At 35.8% G+C, this 18,678-nt stretch overlaps 1 protein-coding gene and 1 pseudogene across 1 annotated transcript in view; both read right to left on the bottom strand.

Moving 5' to 3' along the window:
* Window positions 1–18,678, bottom strand: part of Rock1 (Rho associated coiled-coil containing protein kinase 1) — a 118,784-nt gene that overhangs the window by 79,485 nt on the left and 20,621 nt on the right. The window contains exon 2 of the mRNA XM_023720398.1: window positions 7,581–7,662. Within this exon, the coding sequence (XP_023576166.1) occupies window positions 7,581–7,662 (82 nt within the window). The remainder of the gene's footprint in view (window positions 1–7,580; window positions 7,663–18,678) is intronic.
* Window positions 2,838–3,994, bottom strand: LOC105742802 (annotated as a pseudogene).

Here is an 18,678-nt window from a genome sequence, read left to right as displayed (position 1 = left end):
TCCTTCCTTCCTTCCTTCCTTCCTTCCCTCCCTCCCTCCCTCCCTCCTTCCTTCCTTCCTTCCTTCCTTCCCTCCTTTTGCAGAACCAGTGACTGAACTCAGGCCCTTGTGCTTGCCAGGGAAGCGCTTATTCTACTGAGCCATCTCCCCAGCCCCTTAGTTTTGTTTTCTGACATAACTGGTACAATCCCAGATTAGACAATTCTTCCTTCACCTTCTATCAGTAATTTCCCACCTCTCCCTCACACCCAATCTCTGAAAACTCTTATTATATTTAACTAGCATAGCATGACCGATGTAATTATAACATAGTTTGTTCATTATTCTTTTTCATAACCAACATTTCTCTGATTTACAATTAAGGTTCACTGTAAACATAAATATCTCCAATTAATAACAAAACACCAAGACAGAACATTAGAATGAAGACTAGATGATTTTTTTTCTAAGATCTTTGCTTAGTAACACTCATAATGATTTCTTCTCTAAGATCATTTTATAGTTAACATTAACCAAAATAGAGAGAGGTGGATTTGGAGGGGGGGAAAAACTTACAAAATAAAACAAATGGTTACTGAGTGACAATACATGAGGGAAGAGCTAAAAATTAAAGGTGACATATTTAAGACAAATGTTCAGAACCCTGCCTATGTAGCAGACAATAGTTTAAAAATTGGGAACAAACAGGACCCCTGGTATAGGTCTTATTACAAAGCTAAGAAAAATAATTAGCAAATGAATGTTAATTTAGTTTCACATGATTCAAATTATAAAGGATATAAAAATCAAGCTTCCTGCACACCATAAGGTAAATTATAGGGTAATTTTTCACTCCCTTCAAACTCTGTATTGAGTCTTCAAATAAACCACAGTCAAGGAAAACAACTCAGTCTTTAATTGGCAATTTATGTTGCTTTCTAACATCTTTCTCTGAGTAACTCTTGCCCATAGGCTAACAACCCTCTGGTCCTGGCTTGAACCCTGGACCTTAAGCATGCCAGCTAGCATTCTACCATTAAGCCTTATCTCTAGTGGTGGCAAACCTATGGTATGCATGCTGCAGTGGCCTGGTTTTTTGTTTCTTTTCTTTTTTCTTCCTTCCTTCCATTTATTCATTTATTTGGTACAAGATCTCACTACACAGGCTGGTTTTTCTTTCCCTTTCTTCATTCATTCATTCATTCATTCATTCATTCATTCATTCACTTATTTATTTGGTACAGGGTCTCATTATACAGGTTGGACTTACAGTGATCCTGTCTCAGCCAACCCAGTGCTGGGATTACAGGTATGTGCTACACACCAGTTTTAGTGGCCAGCATGGGGGGGTCCAGAGTCCCAGGGCTGGCACAGCATGTGGTATCGGGGATCTAACCTGGGTCCTTGCACTTGCTAGGCAGGTGCTTTGACTGCTAAGCTATTACTCTAGCCCTCTTTTCTTAATTTTTAAAGACAAGAAAAACAGAAATAAGATGAAACAAGAATTTGAAATCAAGTTAATAGGAGAGTAACAATAATACATTATACATTGCTGTCTTCATAGTAGGTACTCAGAGAACAAGCTACAAGCATCAAATACTATCCAAATAAATCTTTCTTTTCAATGAAATAAGAGAAACTGGCTTTATAACTATCTTAACTATTTTGTGTGTTTTACAAAATTTATTTTTTCCTCTTTTTCTGAAAGCTCTAAAAGGTTCACCATCGCTGCCCTTGGATGCCAAGGCTAAAACTCTTTAGCAGACTTTTCTCTGTACAAATTTGTTTGGCTGCTATAATCACAACTATCAGTAAATAGCTTTCTCTGCTTGGCTAACAAACCACTGGTAAACTTAGGAGACTATGGTCTTGTTTTTTTTTCTGTAATTCAACTGTGATAGAAACATTCCATTCTATTCATAACCACTGCTGTCTTTTTTATATATAAATCTTAATGACATTTATTCTTGGAGCTTGTAGTTTTTGTTTTGAACGTTGTAAGGGCTATGTAAAACATAACACAATATAACAAAACAAAAAACACCCTTAACATACAAGAGGCTCAATAGGCCCCACTTGATGCAAAGTGATCCAAGCACTGAGGGTTGAAGCTCTTGAGTTCTAATCATCTACTTCTGGGAAAATGATGTTGGGAACATTTTTCTCATAGCATTTTCTAAAGTGGGAAACACAAAAACCTGAGGCAAAAGCATGGAAGTCATTTCTACTCAGAACATGAACAGGTCAAATAACAGAAATGGATCATTCTTTAGGTGATCTAAGAAGTTGGCTAGTGGAGCCATATAAATGGTCTTCTAATCTCTCCCCTAAAAAAAAACAAAAGCATGAATCCTGGAAATAAACACATAAATATACTCATGAAAAAAGCAGAGAAGTTACAAGTAGATGAAATAAAAGAAGTAAAAGATGCTGGCCACATGCCACAATGAAGAAAACATGGACCAGAACTACTTTATAATAACCAAAATACTCTGAACAGATAGTTATCTTATTTCTCCCACACACAAAGCAACAGGTAAAATGGAGGGCCACAAAATATAAAAATTAAATACCTAACACAGATGTTTTTCTGCATACTTACAATGCAGCACAGCCAGGTTGCATACACCATTTATTAAAAAACCATCTTTTTTATATTGTACTAACAAGTTGGAAAGTCCCTGTGAATGTTCTTTTGCTAGTTCATTGCTAACTATGTAGATGAGATGCACATTCATCTATGGTCTTTAATTTCTTCTATTTCTCACACGTGTACTTACTTTACTTCTCCAGCAATCATTTGGGTTAAAGCAACCATTTCTTTAATAAATACTACCTTTCTGAGGCTGAGAGAGTCATCAAGGCACTTCTGGGATCATATCCCATAACAATCACTTTGTGAGTTCCAGAAGTCAGTGACCATCCCTTGGTTTCATCAAAATGCACATGCACAATGTTATGTTTACTGTCATAGAAAGTAGCTGTGGGTGCATGTTCTTTATCTGTGACGGCCTCCTGACAGCTGTCACAGACCCCACTTCAAACTTGAAGCCCATCATGGGGATGGAGGAGCGCTGGGAGCTGCACTTGTGGCAATGGTTCTGTCTTAGGCCAATTTTCTTATTGTCCACATTTGCTTGAAGTTCCAGAAAACAGTAGATCAGACTTTTGGCAGGAATCACTGTCCAATTCAGCGGTCCTCTGCCACTCTACAGTGATGTTCCAGATGACAATGCCACTGTCACCACCACAGGAAATGAGCTGCTGTGTGCGTTGTGCATAGGAGAGGGCCTGGACCTTGTCACTGTGTCCTTAGAGTTCGACAGTTGTTCCTTTCCTCCCACCAACGGTCCACATGATGACAGCTTGGTGGAACTGCCTAAGCACAATACCCACCAGGCTAGGTCCTAACAGAGAGCAGTCACCCCACCTGTGTGTCCTCTTAACGTCGTGATCAATGTGCAGTTTTCTTGCTCCTGTGTAAGGATTGTCACTTGGCCTGAGTGGTCACCAATAAACATGCTGAGTTTCAATGTCAAATTGCAGGTCTGAGGCCAATGGCACTAGTGTGATAACCTCTCAGATGCTAACCACTCTCGGAGCAATGTGAGGCAAACTGTCCTATCCCTGCTCAGCACCCACTCCAACTCGAAGACAAACAGATCATCATAACTCTGCTTTGATGTGCTTGACAGCTTTTCACAGGAGTCATTCTGTTATAGACTTCGGACAAAATAAACTCTGAGACTGTACCATTGTCTAGACCTATGAACAGTCTTGTTTCCAGGTTAAAAGACATGCGTGAATATGGAGAAGGCATTGCATGGTATATGCTTGGGCAATACTGTCCATTGTCTCTTTCTAACCAAACATGAACTGTCCTATCTTCTGACACACTGATGCCCTCCTCTTTGGGAATAATCACAGCCATGTTCACCACCTCCTGGAACCCCTCGACCTGCTGCAACAGGATGGTCCTGCAGGTCAGCGGCATAGGCTGGATCTCCACCGCCATCACAGGAGGGGGCATACTGAGGGTGCCTTGGCCAAGAGTGCCATAGGACCGGGTTGATGAGATCACTCGAGCATGAGCAGAGGTAGGAGTGCTGGTTGGCCAGAATGGGAAGCTGCGTGCTGGAGATCATAGCCTAGTTACCACTCCCAGGAGCAAATCTTTAATCTCTGCTTCGAGTACCAAAACCATCACCACCCAAGCTGCAACCAGGCACTGCAGGCCGGGGCGGGGGGGTGGGGGTCACTGCTGTCTTATAAGTTGAGACTCGTATAAATGCTGCTTAGTCTGATAATGTTGCTATATAGCTTATTCTTTTAGCATATTTCACTATAGAAAAAACATAATGCCTTGTCATCCCACTTGATAAAATAATCCATATTCCATTGTGCCACTAAAGAATAATACCAGAAGTACATTCTTTCTGTTCAGATATAATGAGAATTCATTGGTCGTACAAGAAAGCCCTCATATAGTGACACACATGGCACTCAAAACACCAATTAACTATAATTAATACTGTGCAGCAGTATGAAGCAATGAGTGCCATATATGTTCTCTGTTGCAACCATTCAATTCATCTGTAGTAGCACAAAAGCAATCATAGAAAATACATATTGAGTATAGCAATGTTCTGATAAGTCTTATTTATGAAATGTGAATCTTGTATAATTTCGTGTCTTCATATATACCTAATAATTTTTTTTCTTATTTTCTTTGTTTTTTTTTTTCCATAATTTTATTGAGAAACAAATAGTAATGAGACAGTTTCAAACCAAATTGGCAGGACAGTTTCAATAATTAACATTGCATACATTATTCCTAGTGGTTAATTGCTGTACAAGATGCTGTATCTAATAATTAAAAATTAAAAAATACTTTTTAGCTCATGAGTTATACAGAAACTCAATGAGCCAAATTTAGCCTACTGGTTTGTAGTTTGCCAAACCCTACTGTAATGAGGAAGAGACTTTCCTCGTAGGTCTTAAGTGAAAGCCTCTCTCTTCCTACATTTAGTTTACTGAACCTAAAAGGAGAAGAGGTTAACTCCACTGCTATCTCTATGTCCCCATCCCTAAATCTGCAAGATCTGATTTTTATTATATTGGATTATATCTCCTTGTACCTCTCACTGATATAATCTACTGACTCTTAACATCATCATATCTTATTCTAGACAATGTTCTCGATTTTCATCTCTCCCATATCCTGTTTTAATTTTTAGTGATTTTCATATAACCACCGGTAACACTTAAAAAAAAAAACAACAAAAAAAAAAACACCCTCAGCTTCTCAAAATATTTACTTCTTTCCTTCAGTGATTTGCACCTCTATCTTTCCCTGACATTTCCATGGTGACAGAGCAGACCTCGTTATCACCAGCAATTATCACCTTCCTATATTTTCAATTTAAAACTTTCCACACATTATGCATTTTCTTAGCCTTCATGCTCAGTCACACTAACATCTTTTTCCATGTATTTTTAATGATAAACAAAAACTTACAAATTATACACATTAATGGGGTAATAAGATGCTTCAATTCATGTATATATTGTGTAACATTTCAATTGGTTAAATGTATCCACTTCTTTTTTTTTTTTTAATGTATCCACTTCTTCAAACATTATCATTTCTTTATGGTAAAAACAGTCAATATACCCACTACTGTCTTTTAACAACAATCTTAAATTCCATCAGGCCATCCTATCTATTACTGTCCTCCCTGCAGTGATTACCGCTCTTTACTCTCTACTCAGCTTAAACTGCACAATTATACTCACTCTCTTGTATACACCTTAATGCCTTCAGCTATTTTCTACTTCATTTAGTTTGGCAAAACCACATAGTTAAATACAACTCTCCAAATAATCTGTATCAGCACTCATGCAGCTGAGTATGTGAGGATGAATACATAAAACTGTATTGACTGATTCTATTTTTAATTCAAAAATCACAAAAATTAAGGTGGCCCTTAATTCTGCATAGCAGTCATATAGTTCCCTATCCATGTTCTCATTCTCCTACGTACCACATTTCATTGTCTTTTTTTTCATACTCACAACTCCTACTGATCCTCAAGCATGACTAATGTTCTTGTTGGTTACTACACTAAAACAAATGAAACTTTAGGAAAACTGCTACCAAATTTATACTTACGTTTTCATTATGTACACATACATTTGATCTTTGCAGCTTTCACAACAGACTACACGTATCTTCAGTCAACCCAACCACTTATATAATGGATGTCATTCTTTTTCACTAGATCAAGACCATTCATTACTCAGAAATTATCCTCTTTTTCTCTTGCATCACTAAAATTTCCTCTAAATTGAATTGTGTATCAAGCTATTTTCCTAAATTTTTTTCCTGATCTTATTTCTGTCAACAGAATTGAGTAATTACATTACTCATATTTCCACTGCAGCAGAAATGCTCAAAAGTTGTTTATACTGTCTGTTCCTAAAGTTTCCTCCACATTTCCAATTAAGGTGAACTTTGGCTCTTCCTTGAGGCTTAAGCAGGACTACTGCAAGTTCAAGGCCAGCCTAGAGGACATAGTGAGTTTGAGGCTAACTTGAACTGCATAGTGAAACACTGTCTCAAAAACAAACTTGAGAGAGAACATCCAAACCAACCTGACCCAATTGTGTCTAGGTGTATTGTTTATAAACAGATTAATAAAGAAAGTAGAGGAGGATTTTCTGGTCTAGAGCTTATTATTAATTCTTGAAGAATTTGAAACTGTTTAAGTACATTACACTTGATAAATATAAAAATTCAAAAAGTTTTTAGAACAAAACATCTTTAAACCTTAAATATGAAACAGCTTTCATGAGGAAAAGTTCTTTTATCTTAGGAAGATTTTCCATATGTAATGTATGTTTACCTGCAGATTTTGAAATACAATTGTTAACTCATTCACAAAAGAACAAGAAGGAATGAATACATTATTTGAATAATATATATATTTACTTTTTTATATAGTTTTTGTTATTTTCTCTCCCTTCCTCTCTCCCTCCCCCTTCCCTCACTCCCTCACCCCTCCGTCCCTGCGCCCAACCCTCAGGACTTTGTGCTTGCCAGACAGGCGCTTCTGCCATTGGAGTTATCACTCCAGTCCCTTCTTCTTTCACATTTACTACACAAGCACTTTATTACCACTTATAGTTCTAGTTTGTTCGTTTGTTCATTCATTCTTTTTTCCTGCCCTCCATCTTTCCTTCCTGCTCTCCCTTTCTTTCCCTCTCTCTCTTGTTAGTTGCCCAGGCTTGCCTTCAATTCATGACCTTCCTGCCTCAGCATCCTGAGAAGCTGTAATATCAAACATGTGCCACCATGTTTGGCTTTCTGGATTTTAAAAACATACTTGTTAAATATTTTTCATTCCCATCTCTGCAAAATACTGTAGATTCTCTAGGTACCAAACTGACTAATAATAAAATTTCTTTTACAATTTCCATTAATAATATGTATGAATTATTAATGAAATATACAAAAAGTAGATGAAAAAATGGGAGGGCCTGAGCTATCTAAATCAGGAAATAGTTATATGCAGTCTGTCATCAACCACCACAAAACTTACATCTGCTTAAAAAGTTGTCAATATTTTTGTTTTTTCGTAAGGCAGGAAAATCCAAATCATACACCAAAGCATCCAATCCATCCTAAAGAAAGAAAGAAAGAGTTTTCTGAATTACATTAAAACACTTTCATTTTTAAAAAAATACAACATACTTTAATATTTAATTTCCCCTCACTTGTATAGCTTGTGTCCACTTAATATCCTGCATAAAGTTACACAAGTATTAAGAGAAGAAAGGGTTTTTTTTTAAAGTTTTACACATAGACTTTTCACCTTTTAAATCTGCCAGGCATGGGATCAGGAAATCAACACAGACTGTGTGCAAGTGTTTCAATTCATGCACTTTTCACTTCCTAATAACATGAAATTTCACATTTTGCTTCCTCTTACTAACGTATGTATCTTCATTTCTTACATACTCACTAAAAACCTACAGTACATTCTAGTACAACCAATGAAGTGAACATGTAAATATTACCTAAGAAGTAAGTACAGGGCTATGGGATGGTATACTACACAGTGTTGAAACGGAGTGGCATCTATTCAAACACTACCATGCCACATGGCAGAAGCAAGACATTCAGGTAATCCTGAATTATCTTCATTACTACAGTGTCACTCTTTGGTAGATATGGATTATATAACTGGACAATACTAAGGAGAAAAATAACTTTAATAATTAATAACATAATTCCAGATTTTTCAAAAGACTTAAAACTTGGGGGAAGAGGAGGGTCGCATAACTCCCAAGCAACTGCATTCCAAAGAAAAAAGAATCTAAATGTTACTGTTGGGAAAGCAATTCACATCTTTCTGAACCCCAAGTGCCTACCTATAACTCAACAGATTTGTGAGAAGTGAGGTGTTACGTATTTGCTCTCAATAGTCCTACTTCTATTTCTATAACTGACATTTGAAAACTACAAATTAGTCTCCCTAGAGATAAGAATGACGTAAACAAAAAATAGGCATTTTAATTATATGATCACAAAACCTTAAGAATAAATTTTAGGGGGGCCGGGGAGATGGCTCAGTGGAATATGCGCTTCCCTGGCAAGCGCAAGGACCTGAGTTCAATCCCCGGTTCTGCAAAAAAAAAAAAAAAGAATAAATTTTAGGTCATGACATTAATATCTTCCCTAATGTGCCCAATCATAGCATTTGACAATGTATTTGTTATTTAAAAAAAAAAAAAAAAAAAACCCTAGCTGCCTCTATTAACTACCTATCACCACTAGGTATTTGGATCTGTTACCATGTTTAATTTATAGCAGTATGAGTTGTTCTGTTTTCCATATTGTCTGTTAGCAAAAATTATGTTTTTTATTAGATAAATAAAATTATATTCTTTAAGCATAACCTAAAGCATATAGATGCCAACTGAAGCTGTCAAGGGAGAGTGAGTGAAATAGGGAAGTGGAGAATGATTTGGGCTTCTACCTTAAGGCAGTAAAGAAATCGCTGCACAACACAAGCAAAGCGTATGTCCAACCATAAGCTGAGGCAAGAAATCCTGACTTTTAGTCAATGCTCCGAAGCTCCATTAAGTAATAATACATAACACATCTGCCTTTTCTTAAAGTTTATGTTCTATCTGGTAAAAAGAGTCACCACTACAACAGAAGTACAAGGTATATAAGAGAAGGACCAATGAATTAGTCATTAATTCTTTGTTAACAACAGTTGAACAAAGGCAGTAAGTAGACCACTTACAATAGTTATATTTTAAAATAAGTTACAAAGAAGCATTTTTATATATGCATACAAAGACAGCCATAATTAAAAATGTAACACGCTATAAGACTCTGAAGTATCAACATTTCACACTTTTCAGCAGCACTGATAAGCAGAGAGGAGAGCCCCAGCTGTTATCTCATCAAGCTTAATCAAAATGAGAAGTAAAAAAAATTATTCAACTGAAGACCACCACAAACTTCAGTTTGGGGAATAGTTCTAAGCTACAAAAGTGTAGTTTTTGTAAAATATCATTTAAGATTAAATCCATTAGAAATAACACACTTATGTATTTATTTAATTTATTTGGTACTGGGGATTGAACTCAGGGCCTTGCACTTGCCAGTCAGGCACAACATGTTTACGTAAATGACATGAAAACATAAAGGCAGTAGGAAGGATGAAATGCCACCTACATATAAGAAACATCCATATTTCTTTTGCAAACTTTCAAACTCTAAGTGGTTATTCTTCTAAACCTAAGTCTTACTTTTGGAGAAGTCTGAATATGTGTTCACATTCATACAGGCGACTTTACCCCAAATCCAATGACTATGCTTGCATGACTGCAGCTTATGAAAAACAAATTACTTCTAAAATAAACTGAGTTTTGATACTGAAATTGTGTTATCAAATTTTAATGACAGAAAATAAACCATTTAAAGAATATATTTAGTACTTATGAATGTTTTCAATAATCACCCACTAGAGAAATTCTCAAAATTGAAAATGAAACAAAATTTCCTCAGGAAATTTGAAGAACCTGACACTAAATATTAGAATCTGTTTAACCAGTGTGACATTATTACATTCACATCAATCATTCTCAGAGCAATTACAGTTAAAAAAATTAAGTGATTCAAATTACTTAGAACACCCAACAACGGCTCTCCCAGTCAGTTACCAACTCTGCTTTTCCAGCCTCATTTTCTTTAACTGCGCACAGTGTGCTACACTAGCCACTTCCCAAGGAAGACTTGCTCATTCTCTTCCACTGCCTTTGCACCTGCTCTAGTCACCTGTATGAATGCGAACACATATTCAGACTTCCTCAAATATTCCTTACTTTGTGCTGCCTTCTCAAACACTGAGACAATGTTAACAATGGCCTTCTTTGTGCTCCCAGTTATATGAACTATTGTATAGAATACTACGCTGTATTTATTTATAAATCAGTGTCCTCTGCTGTAGGAAAGAGGAAAAAAATAAAATACTTCCTGACTCTGGAAGTTCAGAGGTAAGTAGAAAAAATAAATAAACCAAGTGTTATGAGTACACACTACATAAACAACGAACTCTGTAATCCTTTGGGGCCTCACAGAAGAGATAAATATGAACTCAATCTCCCCCCACTCTGAGACAGGGTCTTACTAAGCAGTTCAGGCTGGTCTTATACCCACTATGAGTCCAGGATGGCCTTGAACTCACAGCAATCCTCCTGCCAAAGCCTCCTAAGTGCTGGAGTTATAAGTGTGTGCTATCAGAACAGAATTTAGAAGGAATAAAGCAGAGGTGTGCCAAGGCAATCAAGCGAGAGGAAAAAAATCAGCATAAGAACAGAATTCTCTGGACTATGAAGGGTAGCAAATTTAGGAGACCAAGTTATGAAGTGGGCTAGGAAATATTAAAAGATATGGAAAAACCAGACTAAGAATTTGGGTAATTATCATCTTATATCCACTTGTAATCAATGGAATTTACAGAAAAGAGACTTACTTGACTTGTTTTTATTTTAGTAAATATTGGCAATGAAAATGCTAAGTGAGAATCAGAAGAGAGGGGGTGAAAGGGCAACAATTAGGAGGAGTTTGTACTACTATAACAAGAGGATGAAAGACTGAACTAAACTGAAGAGAGAAATAGGAAAGGAGCCCTAGAAGCAATTATGTGTAACTGAGAGAGGGACAGGAAGAACTTACAATGATTATATGATTGTGAGACCAATTTTACTATTTTTTTCTATTTCATATAACCACATAGCAACTTCCTTAACCAAGGCAGAGGCTATAATTTGGAAAGAAAAAATATGTATTTTGGATATAATGAATTTGAGGTCTCCAAGGGACATCATTTTATCGATAACTAGATGGCAGCTTAAAATATAAGTCTGACTTCAACAGAAATTGGGACTACCACATATCTGTGGGAGTCGTGAGAGCACCCTTAACCATGAGAACAGAAGCAGTTAGCCAAGGAGAACAAACAGGCAAAACGAAATAGAGCAAAGAATAAAACCCTGGAAAAAGCTGACATCTGGGAGGCAATCAGGCCAAAAATCTGCAGTGAGAACAAAAAAAGAGGGGAAGGAAAATTGAAGGGCATCCGGAATGCTGATAACTCTGAGAAGAACTTAACAGCATATGCAACAACTGAAAGGTCAAATGGAAGAATACAAAAGAAGTCAAGTTATTTGTAATTAAAGTGGCATTGATGACAGCTCCATAACAATGTGAATGATGTTAGTGAACTGTATACTTTTTTAGAAATACACAAAATGGTAAGTTTATTTATTTATTTTTTAAATGTGTTTGGTACAGGGTCTCACTATGCAGTTCGGATTCAGAGTGATCCTTCTATTTTCAGCCTCCCCAGTGCTGGATTACAAGCGTGTGCCACCACACCTGGACTTGGTGGCTGGCTCAGCGTGCCTGGGGGTACAGCCTGCATAGAATGTGGCACCAGGGATCCAACTCCATTCCCTGCACTTGCCTAAGTAGGCGCTTAAGTTTCCTAACTATCTCGCCAGCCCTAAAATGGTAAGTTTTATGTTACATATACTGCAGCATACTTTTATGTTACTACCAGATGTCAGCAAACTGGTAGACTAGAAGATCCAAGCTCTTCTTCCCTACAAACTCAGTTAAAGATCACAACAGATATAAACAACCAGAAGCTATTTCAGCCATTCTGTAGGAGCTCTGGAAAATGGAGTTTCATAGCAAATGAATCCAATTAAGTAAAAGCTATCCTCAAAGCAATAGAAAGAATTTGGCAACTTACTTGCTTTTGTCCCACCCTGTCCCCGGGCAAGAACACGTACAGTCTTCAGTAGCTGATAGACTGGTTCCCATTCACCCAATATTTGAAGTCAAGGGAACAGAGGAAAATTATTGTACATGTCCATTCTTACCTGAGAGAAACTTAAGGGACTAAGCAAGGACCTCATCTGTTTCACATGCCTTGGAATTCAGGTAGGAAAGCAGCAGATTGCTCATAAAAGCTACAAGGAAGGCTGCTGTAAACTAACACCTGAGGCAAGAGATCAATGGCCGGAGATGGGCGAACTACAGACACAACAAACACAAGAGACCAGCTAGGCCCAGAGATGTTGGTGAGATACTTTAGGAAATATGATCATTGAAAAGCAGCCTTGAACATAAGAGTTTAGAAAGTCACCTGCACCCAGGCAAAAAAGCACACTGAAAAAAGATCTGAAAAGATTCTAAGCTTTCACCTTAGGCTGATTGCAAAACATATCACAATCTTAGTTACGTGGCAAAGGAATGCCCCAGCAGAAAACAAATCTGCGAAGGCTAGAGATTTTTTTTTAAGTCTTTTTTAGTGTTAACTTGTACAATGTGAAACATGAATATTTCTGTCCAAATATTAGTTGAGTGAACAAAACCAAAAACTCATGAACATAGAAAAAAAAACTAGATTCCAAAGTTAACACACTATAACGATTTAATGGCTAGTTTTCAATATAAACAAAATATACAAAGAAAAATATCACTCATTCAGAGGAATAAAATAAGTGAAACTATGCCTAAGAAAGCCTAAATACTAGAGTTACTAGACACAGCCCACCAACTGTTTTAAAGTGCATTCAAAGAGCTAAAAGAAACAGCAACAAGTAAAGTAGGAAAACTAAGGATAAATGAGAATATCAACAAAGAAAAAGAAATAAATGAAATAAAATATTCTGGTGCTAAGATGTAATTAAATATAAATGATTAAACTTTCCAATCATAAGCTGACAAAATAAAATTTTAAAATATGCTTTGACCAACTATATGTTATCTAAAAGAGGCTCACTTTAGACCTAAGAATGTGAGTCAACTGGAAGAGAAAAGACAGAAAAACAGCTCAGGTGGTGGTGCGAGCCAGTAATTCCAGTGACTGGACAAACGAGGCAGAAAGATCAGATCACCGCGTGTTCAAGGCCAGCCTGGGCTACACAAAGTCAGCTCAAGACCACCCTGAATTACAGAGCAAGAGCCTATCTTAAAAAAGGGGGGGGGGGCTGGGAGATGGCTCAGTGGAATAAGCGCTCCCCTGGCAAGCGCAAGGGTCTAAATTCAATCCTGGAAAAAAAAAAAAAAAAAAAAAAAAAAAACACAAAAAGAAAAAGATATCCCACATAAATAGCAAACAAACAAAACATTGAGCTGGGTAAACTAATACCATACAAAAAAGATTTTAAACTTAATCTAAGACACAAAAGACATTATACATTAATTAAAGGCTCGATTCACCTACAAGTTATAAACTTTTTTTTTTTTGGCGGAACTGGGGATTGAACTCAGGCCCTTGCGCTTGCCAGGGAAGCACTTATTCCACTGAGCTATCTCCCCAGCCCTACAAGTTATAAACTTAAAACATAAAAGTTTCAGCAGATTTCAATAACCCATCTTCAATAACGGACAGACCCCAGTCAAAATTAGAGAAAACAGCAGATGTAAACACTGCCATTAACCAACTGGAACCAAAAGACATATACAATCACTATATACAATAATAACCCAACGAATAGCAGAAAATATTTGCAAATATATCTGATAAGGGAATTATTAACTATTAATAATAGCACAGCACTACAATTCAATAACCAATGAACAACTCACTTTAAAATCAGCAAAAACCAAAAAATAAAAAATAAATAAAATAAAATCAGCAAAAACCTGAATAGACATTTCTCCAAAAATACCAGAAATGGCCAATAATCATATGAAAATATATTCAACATCATACATCACTAAGGAAACCCAAATAAAAATCATAATGGAACAGTACTTCACACACAATAGAATAGTTAAATCCAAAAAAAGAACAATTGGAGCCCTACTGAATTGTAGGCGGATATATAAAATGGTGTGGTACTGTGGGAATTAGTACTTTAGCATCTGAAAAATACTAAACAGAATATGTTAACATAGTGATTGCATTTCTGGGTATATAGTACACAAGGGAACTGAAAGGAAACACAGACAACATGCTATAACAAAGATGAACCTTGAAAACATGCTACATTCAAGCTACAAACAAAAGGACAAACATACTTTTATGTGGTATCTAAGAACCACTACTTTGTAGAAATAGAAATCAGAATAAAAGTTCCCATGGGAGGACAGACAGGAAATAAATCATTCTTTAAAAGGACACAAAAGTTTTGTTTGGAATGATGAGAAAGTCTAGCAATGGACAGTGGTGACAGCACAACACTATGTACTGAACACCAATGAATTATACATTGAAAACTGGCTAAAATGATAACTTTCATTTCACATTTACTGCAACTTTTTAAAAAGTCACATTCACCTGAAACAGAATGTTTCAAAAGAGGCATACTCTAGCTTATAGTAGGTATAAAATTAACTGAAAATGAAATAGCCAGAAGAAATTAAAAGTCCAAATCTTATAAGATTTAGAACTCAAAGGAATACTTTTAGGCAAAGAAGTGTTGTTTTACATAATATAAATGATTGAAGTTCTAAAAAACGTAAAAGACAAGATGAAAATATCAAACAGGCATTGTAAAAAAGAAAAAACTTTCTATATAGATAGTATCCTATCCCGTCAAAGGGTAAGTCATATCCCCAACTAAAATAGTTAATAGTTATATGACTGTAAGTTATTTAACCTTTCACCATTTAATGTTCTCATCCATAAAATAAAAATAATACTTTGTAGCTACTACAAAGGACTGTTCCCAGCAGTCTGTTTTCTTAAAATTCTTCTTCTTCTTCTTCTTCTTTTTTTTTTTTTTTTTTTTTTTTTTTTTTGCGGAACCAGGGTAAAATTCTTATATAAATCTACATATGACCAAAACTTGACTATGGAAAAACAAGAAAAAAAGAATGGGGCAAAATAAATAAAATAAAAAGAATGAGGCTAACAGGAATAAAATAAATGAGTGCTGAGAACACTCAAAGCCTGAAGCCATTAACATCAAGGGAGCTGCACTGTGCCAATTTATGGGTTCTATCCAAACTAAGCAAAACAATCTGCAGCTGACTGACAACATTAGCAAACAGAACTCAGTACTACACAGGAAGATTTTCTTTTAGGGGGTAGGGGTTACTGGGGATCAAACTCAGGAGCTTGAGTTTGCCAGGGAATACATAGGAAAAATCATAAATTTAACTAGTTTGTTTCAAAGAGTCGACTTAATATTAAAAAATAAGTTTGCATAATTCACAATATGAACAGGCCAAAACCAAAAGTCATGTGGTCAAATCAACTGATTAAGAAAGTGGATTTGATAAAATCCAATACCACTTATAAGAAAAACTCTCATGAAACTAGAAATAAAGGTCAACTTCTTCAATTTGGTTAAAAAAAATTATAAAAAGGTGACAACTAACATCATATTTTTCCCTCAAAACTCAAAAAAGGTACTACTCTAAGAGCTTCCCTGGCAAGCACAAAGGCCTGAGTTCAATCCCTGGTTCCAAAAAAAAAAAAAAAAAAGTACTACTCTTAGTATTATATGGAACCTGTGACAAATTCAATAAAGCAAATAAAAGACATATAGATTGAAAAGGAAAAAAAATTGTTTATATTTGCAGATTGTCACTATAGAAAATCTTGGTGAAACTTCAAAACCCCCAAACAAAAACTACCAACAAATAAGTGAATTCAACAAGATCACAATAAATGATGAGAAAAGATTTACATGCAAAAAATCAACTGCATTTCTAAACATTAACAATGAATATGAAGAAATTAAAATTACATTATTTATGCAAGCAAAAAAGGGAATCCTTGGGCATAAATCTAACAAAAATTGTATAAGACTTATATTGAAGACTATAAAACATTGATAAAAAGATTTTAAGTTGTATCACTAAGTTGTGAGAATAAGTAGTGTTCATGGTTTAAAGGAAGAAACACAAAAGATGTCAATACTCTCAAAACTGATTTATAAATTTAATAAAATTCTTATTAAGTCCAAGTAAAAAGTTTGTAAATATATGCAAGATTATCCTAAAATTCATACAGTAAAGTACAGGAATTAGAATTCAAATACTACTAATAAAAATGTGAAAGAAATCACTACCCAACTTTAAGACTTATTATATGGCTCTAATAATCAAGATTGTGCACTTATACATGGGAGGACAAAGACCTATGAATTTGAATAGAGAACCCCAAATTCATAGGACTCTATGAATTTGAATATAAAATAAATGAACACAAGAACAGCCAAGTTACTTTTGACAAGGACAGAAAAATATTTAATGGAGGAAGGTAGTCTTTTTAACAAATGGCTCTGGATCAATTAAATATTTATTCATGGGAAAGCTTACTTATATTTCAGATCTTATGCAAAAGTAACTAAAAATTCATCATAAAGTTAAATAAATGTTAAACATAAAACTTTTAGGAATGATGGGGTAAAACTCTTTGAAGCCAGGTATGGTGACACACGCCTGTAACCACAACACTCCGAAGGCTGTGAGGCACAAAGTTCAAGACCAGCCTGGGCTACAAAATGAGCTTAAGGCCATCCTGAATTATATATAGCAAGACCCTGTCTCAAAAGAAAAAAAAAAATTATGATCTATATGTTAGTAAAGATGTCTTAGACATATCATAAAAAATACAATCTATAAAATAAGTTTAGTCAAACACTCTTGGAAGGAACAGAAAGATAGACAATCTGTACAATAAGAGAATCATAATAATAATGGAACCAAGTTGAAAAAAAGTAACAAAAATACAAAATACATACTTGATAAGCTCAAAAGAAATGTATAACTGAAGATACATCAAAAGAAATTACCAGTCTTAATGACTTAAACGCCTAAATGGCAACCACTACACAGAAGGTATAGTCAAAAACACATTACATAATAAAGACTGACCTTTTATTATCCACTTAGGATGGACAATTAAATAACATAAAGGGAAAACAGAAAAAGAAGCATAAAACAAGTAATAAAATGGGATACTTAAGTTGCAACATATTTTTTAAAAATTTGTGTGTGTGTGTGTGTGTGTGTGTGTGTGGCCAGCTCAGCCCTGTGTGGGGCCAGCTCAGCCCACCAGGGGGCGGGGCTGGCTGGCATGTGGTGCTGGAGGATTGAACCGCGGTCCCTGTGTTTTGCTAAGCTTGTTCTAAGTAGGTGGTTTAGACCACTGAGCCATCTCACCAGCCCAGTTGCAACATATTTTAACACACTGTTTACAGAGATGACCAGAATGGATTTATTTTGGTCTGAAAGTGTCTCTTGAACTTTATGTATTGGAACCTTAATGACCAACACAATAGTGTTGGGTAGTGGGGTCTTTTGGGAGGCACTTAAGTCATGAGGGCTCTGTCCTCATGAAAAGATCAATGCTGTAATAAAAGGTATTGATGCAGAAATTTGGCCCCCTTTTTACCTTTCCAACCTTCTGTCCCACAAGGACACAGTATTCCCCTCTAAAGACATGACATTCAAGGCACTATCTTGGAAACAGAAACTGGACTTTCATTAGACAACTGATGATGCTGACAACTTGATCTTGGTCTTTCCAAGAGATGGAACTATGAGAAAAGAACTTTTGTTTTTTATAAATTACACAGTCTCAGGTAATGTAATAGCAGTACAAACTTTGTAAGACAGGACTTTTTAAAAATTCCCATTAGTAGCATTAAAACTTTAAGGCGTCTTGGAGGTATAGTACAGTAATAACCTATCTAATATATGCAAGGCTTGGATTCATATCCCAACATCGCAAACAAAAAACTGAACCTTCCAATTTTACAAGTCTCTTTACAACTAGATTCTCCTACCCACCTCTTCATAATAATTGTATTGGTTAAAGCATGAAAACTCAACTTTATACAAATACATAGTTGAAAAGGGGAAGAGTAGTTTAATTGCCTGTTCACACAATTATGGAAACTCTTTGCTACTAGGCTGACAAGTAGTGTTTCCTAAAAATTACTTACTGTTAAAAACAAATCAGTGAAGTTTTTTTGCACTGTTTGCAACACCAAAATGTTATAAGTCTATCCTACACTTTGATTTTTTATTTATTCATTTGTGTGTGTGTGTGTGGCCAGCTCAGCCCACGGGGGGGGGGGGAGCTGGTTGGCATGTGATGCTGGGGGATTGAACCGTGGTCCCTGTGCTTTGCTAAGCTTGTTCCAAGT

This window comes from Octodon degus, unplaced genomic scaffold (assembly GCF_000260255.1).
Source record: "Octodon degus isolate 3935 unplaced genomic scaffold, OctDeg1.0 scaffold00075, whole genome shotgun sequence".
In the NCBI taxonomy this organism is placed as follows: domain Eukaryota; kingdom Metazoa; phylum Chordata; class Mammalia; order Rodentia; family Octodontidae; genus Octodon; species Octodon degus.
The sequence above is the reverse complement of the archived record's forward strand: the minus strand, read 5'-3'. Positions and strand labels throughout refer to the sequence as shown.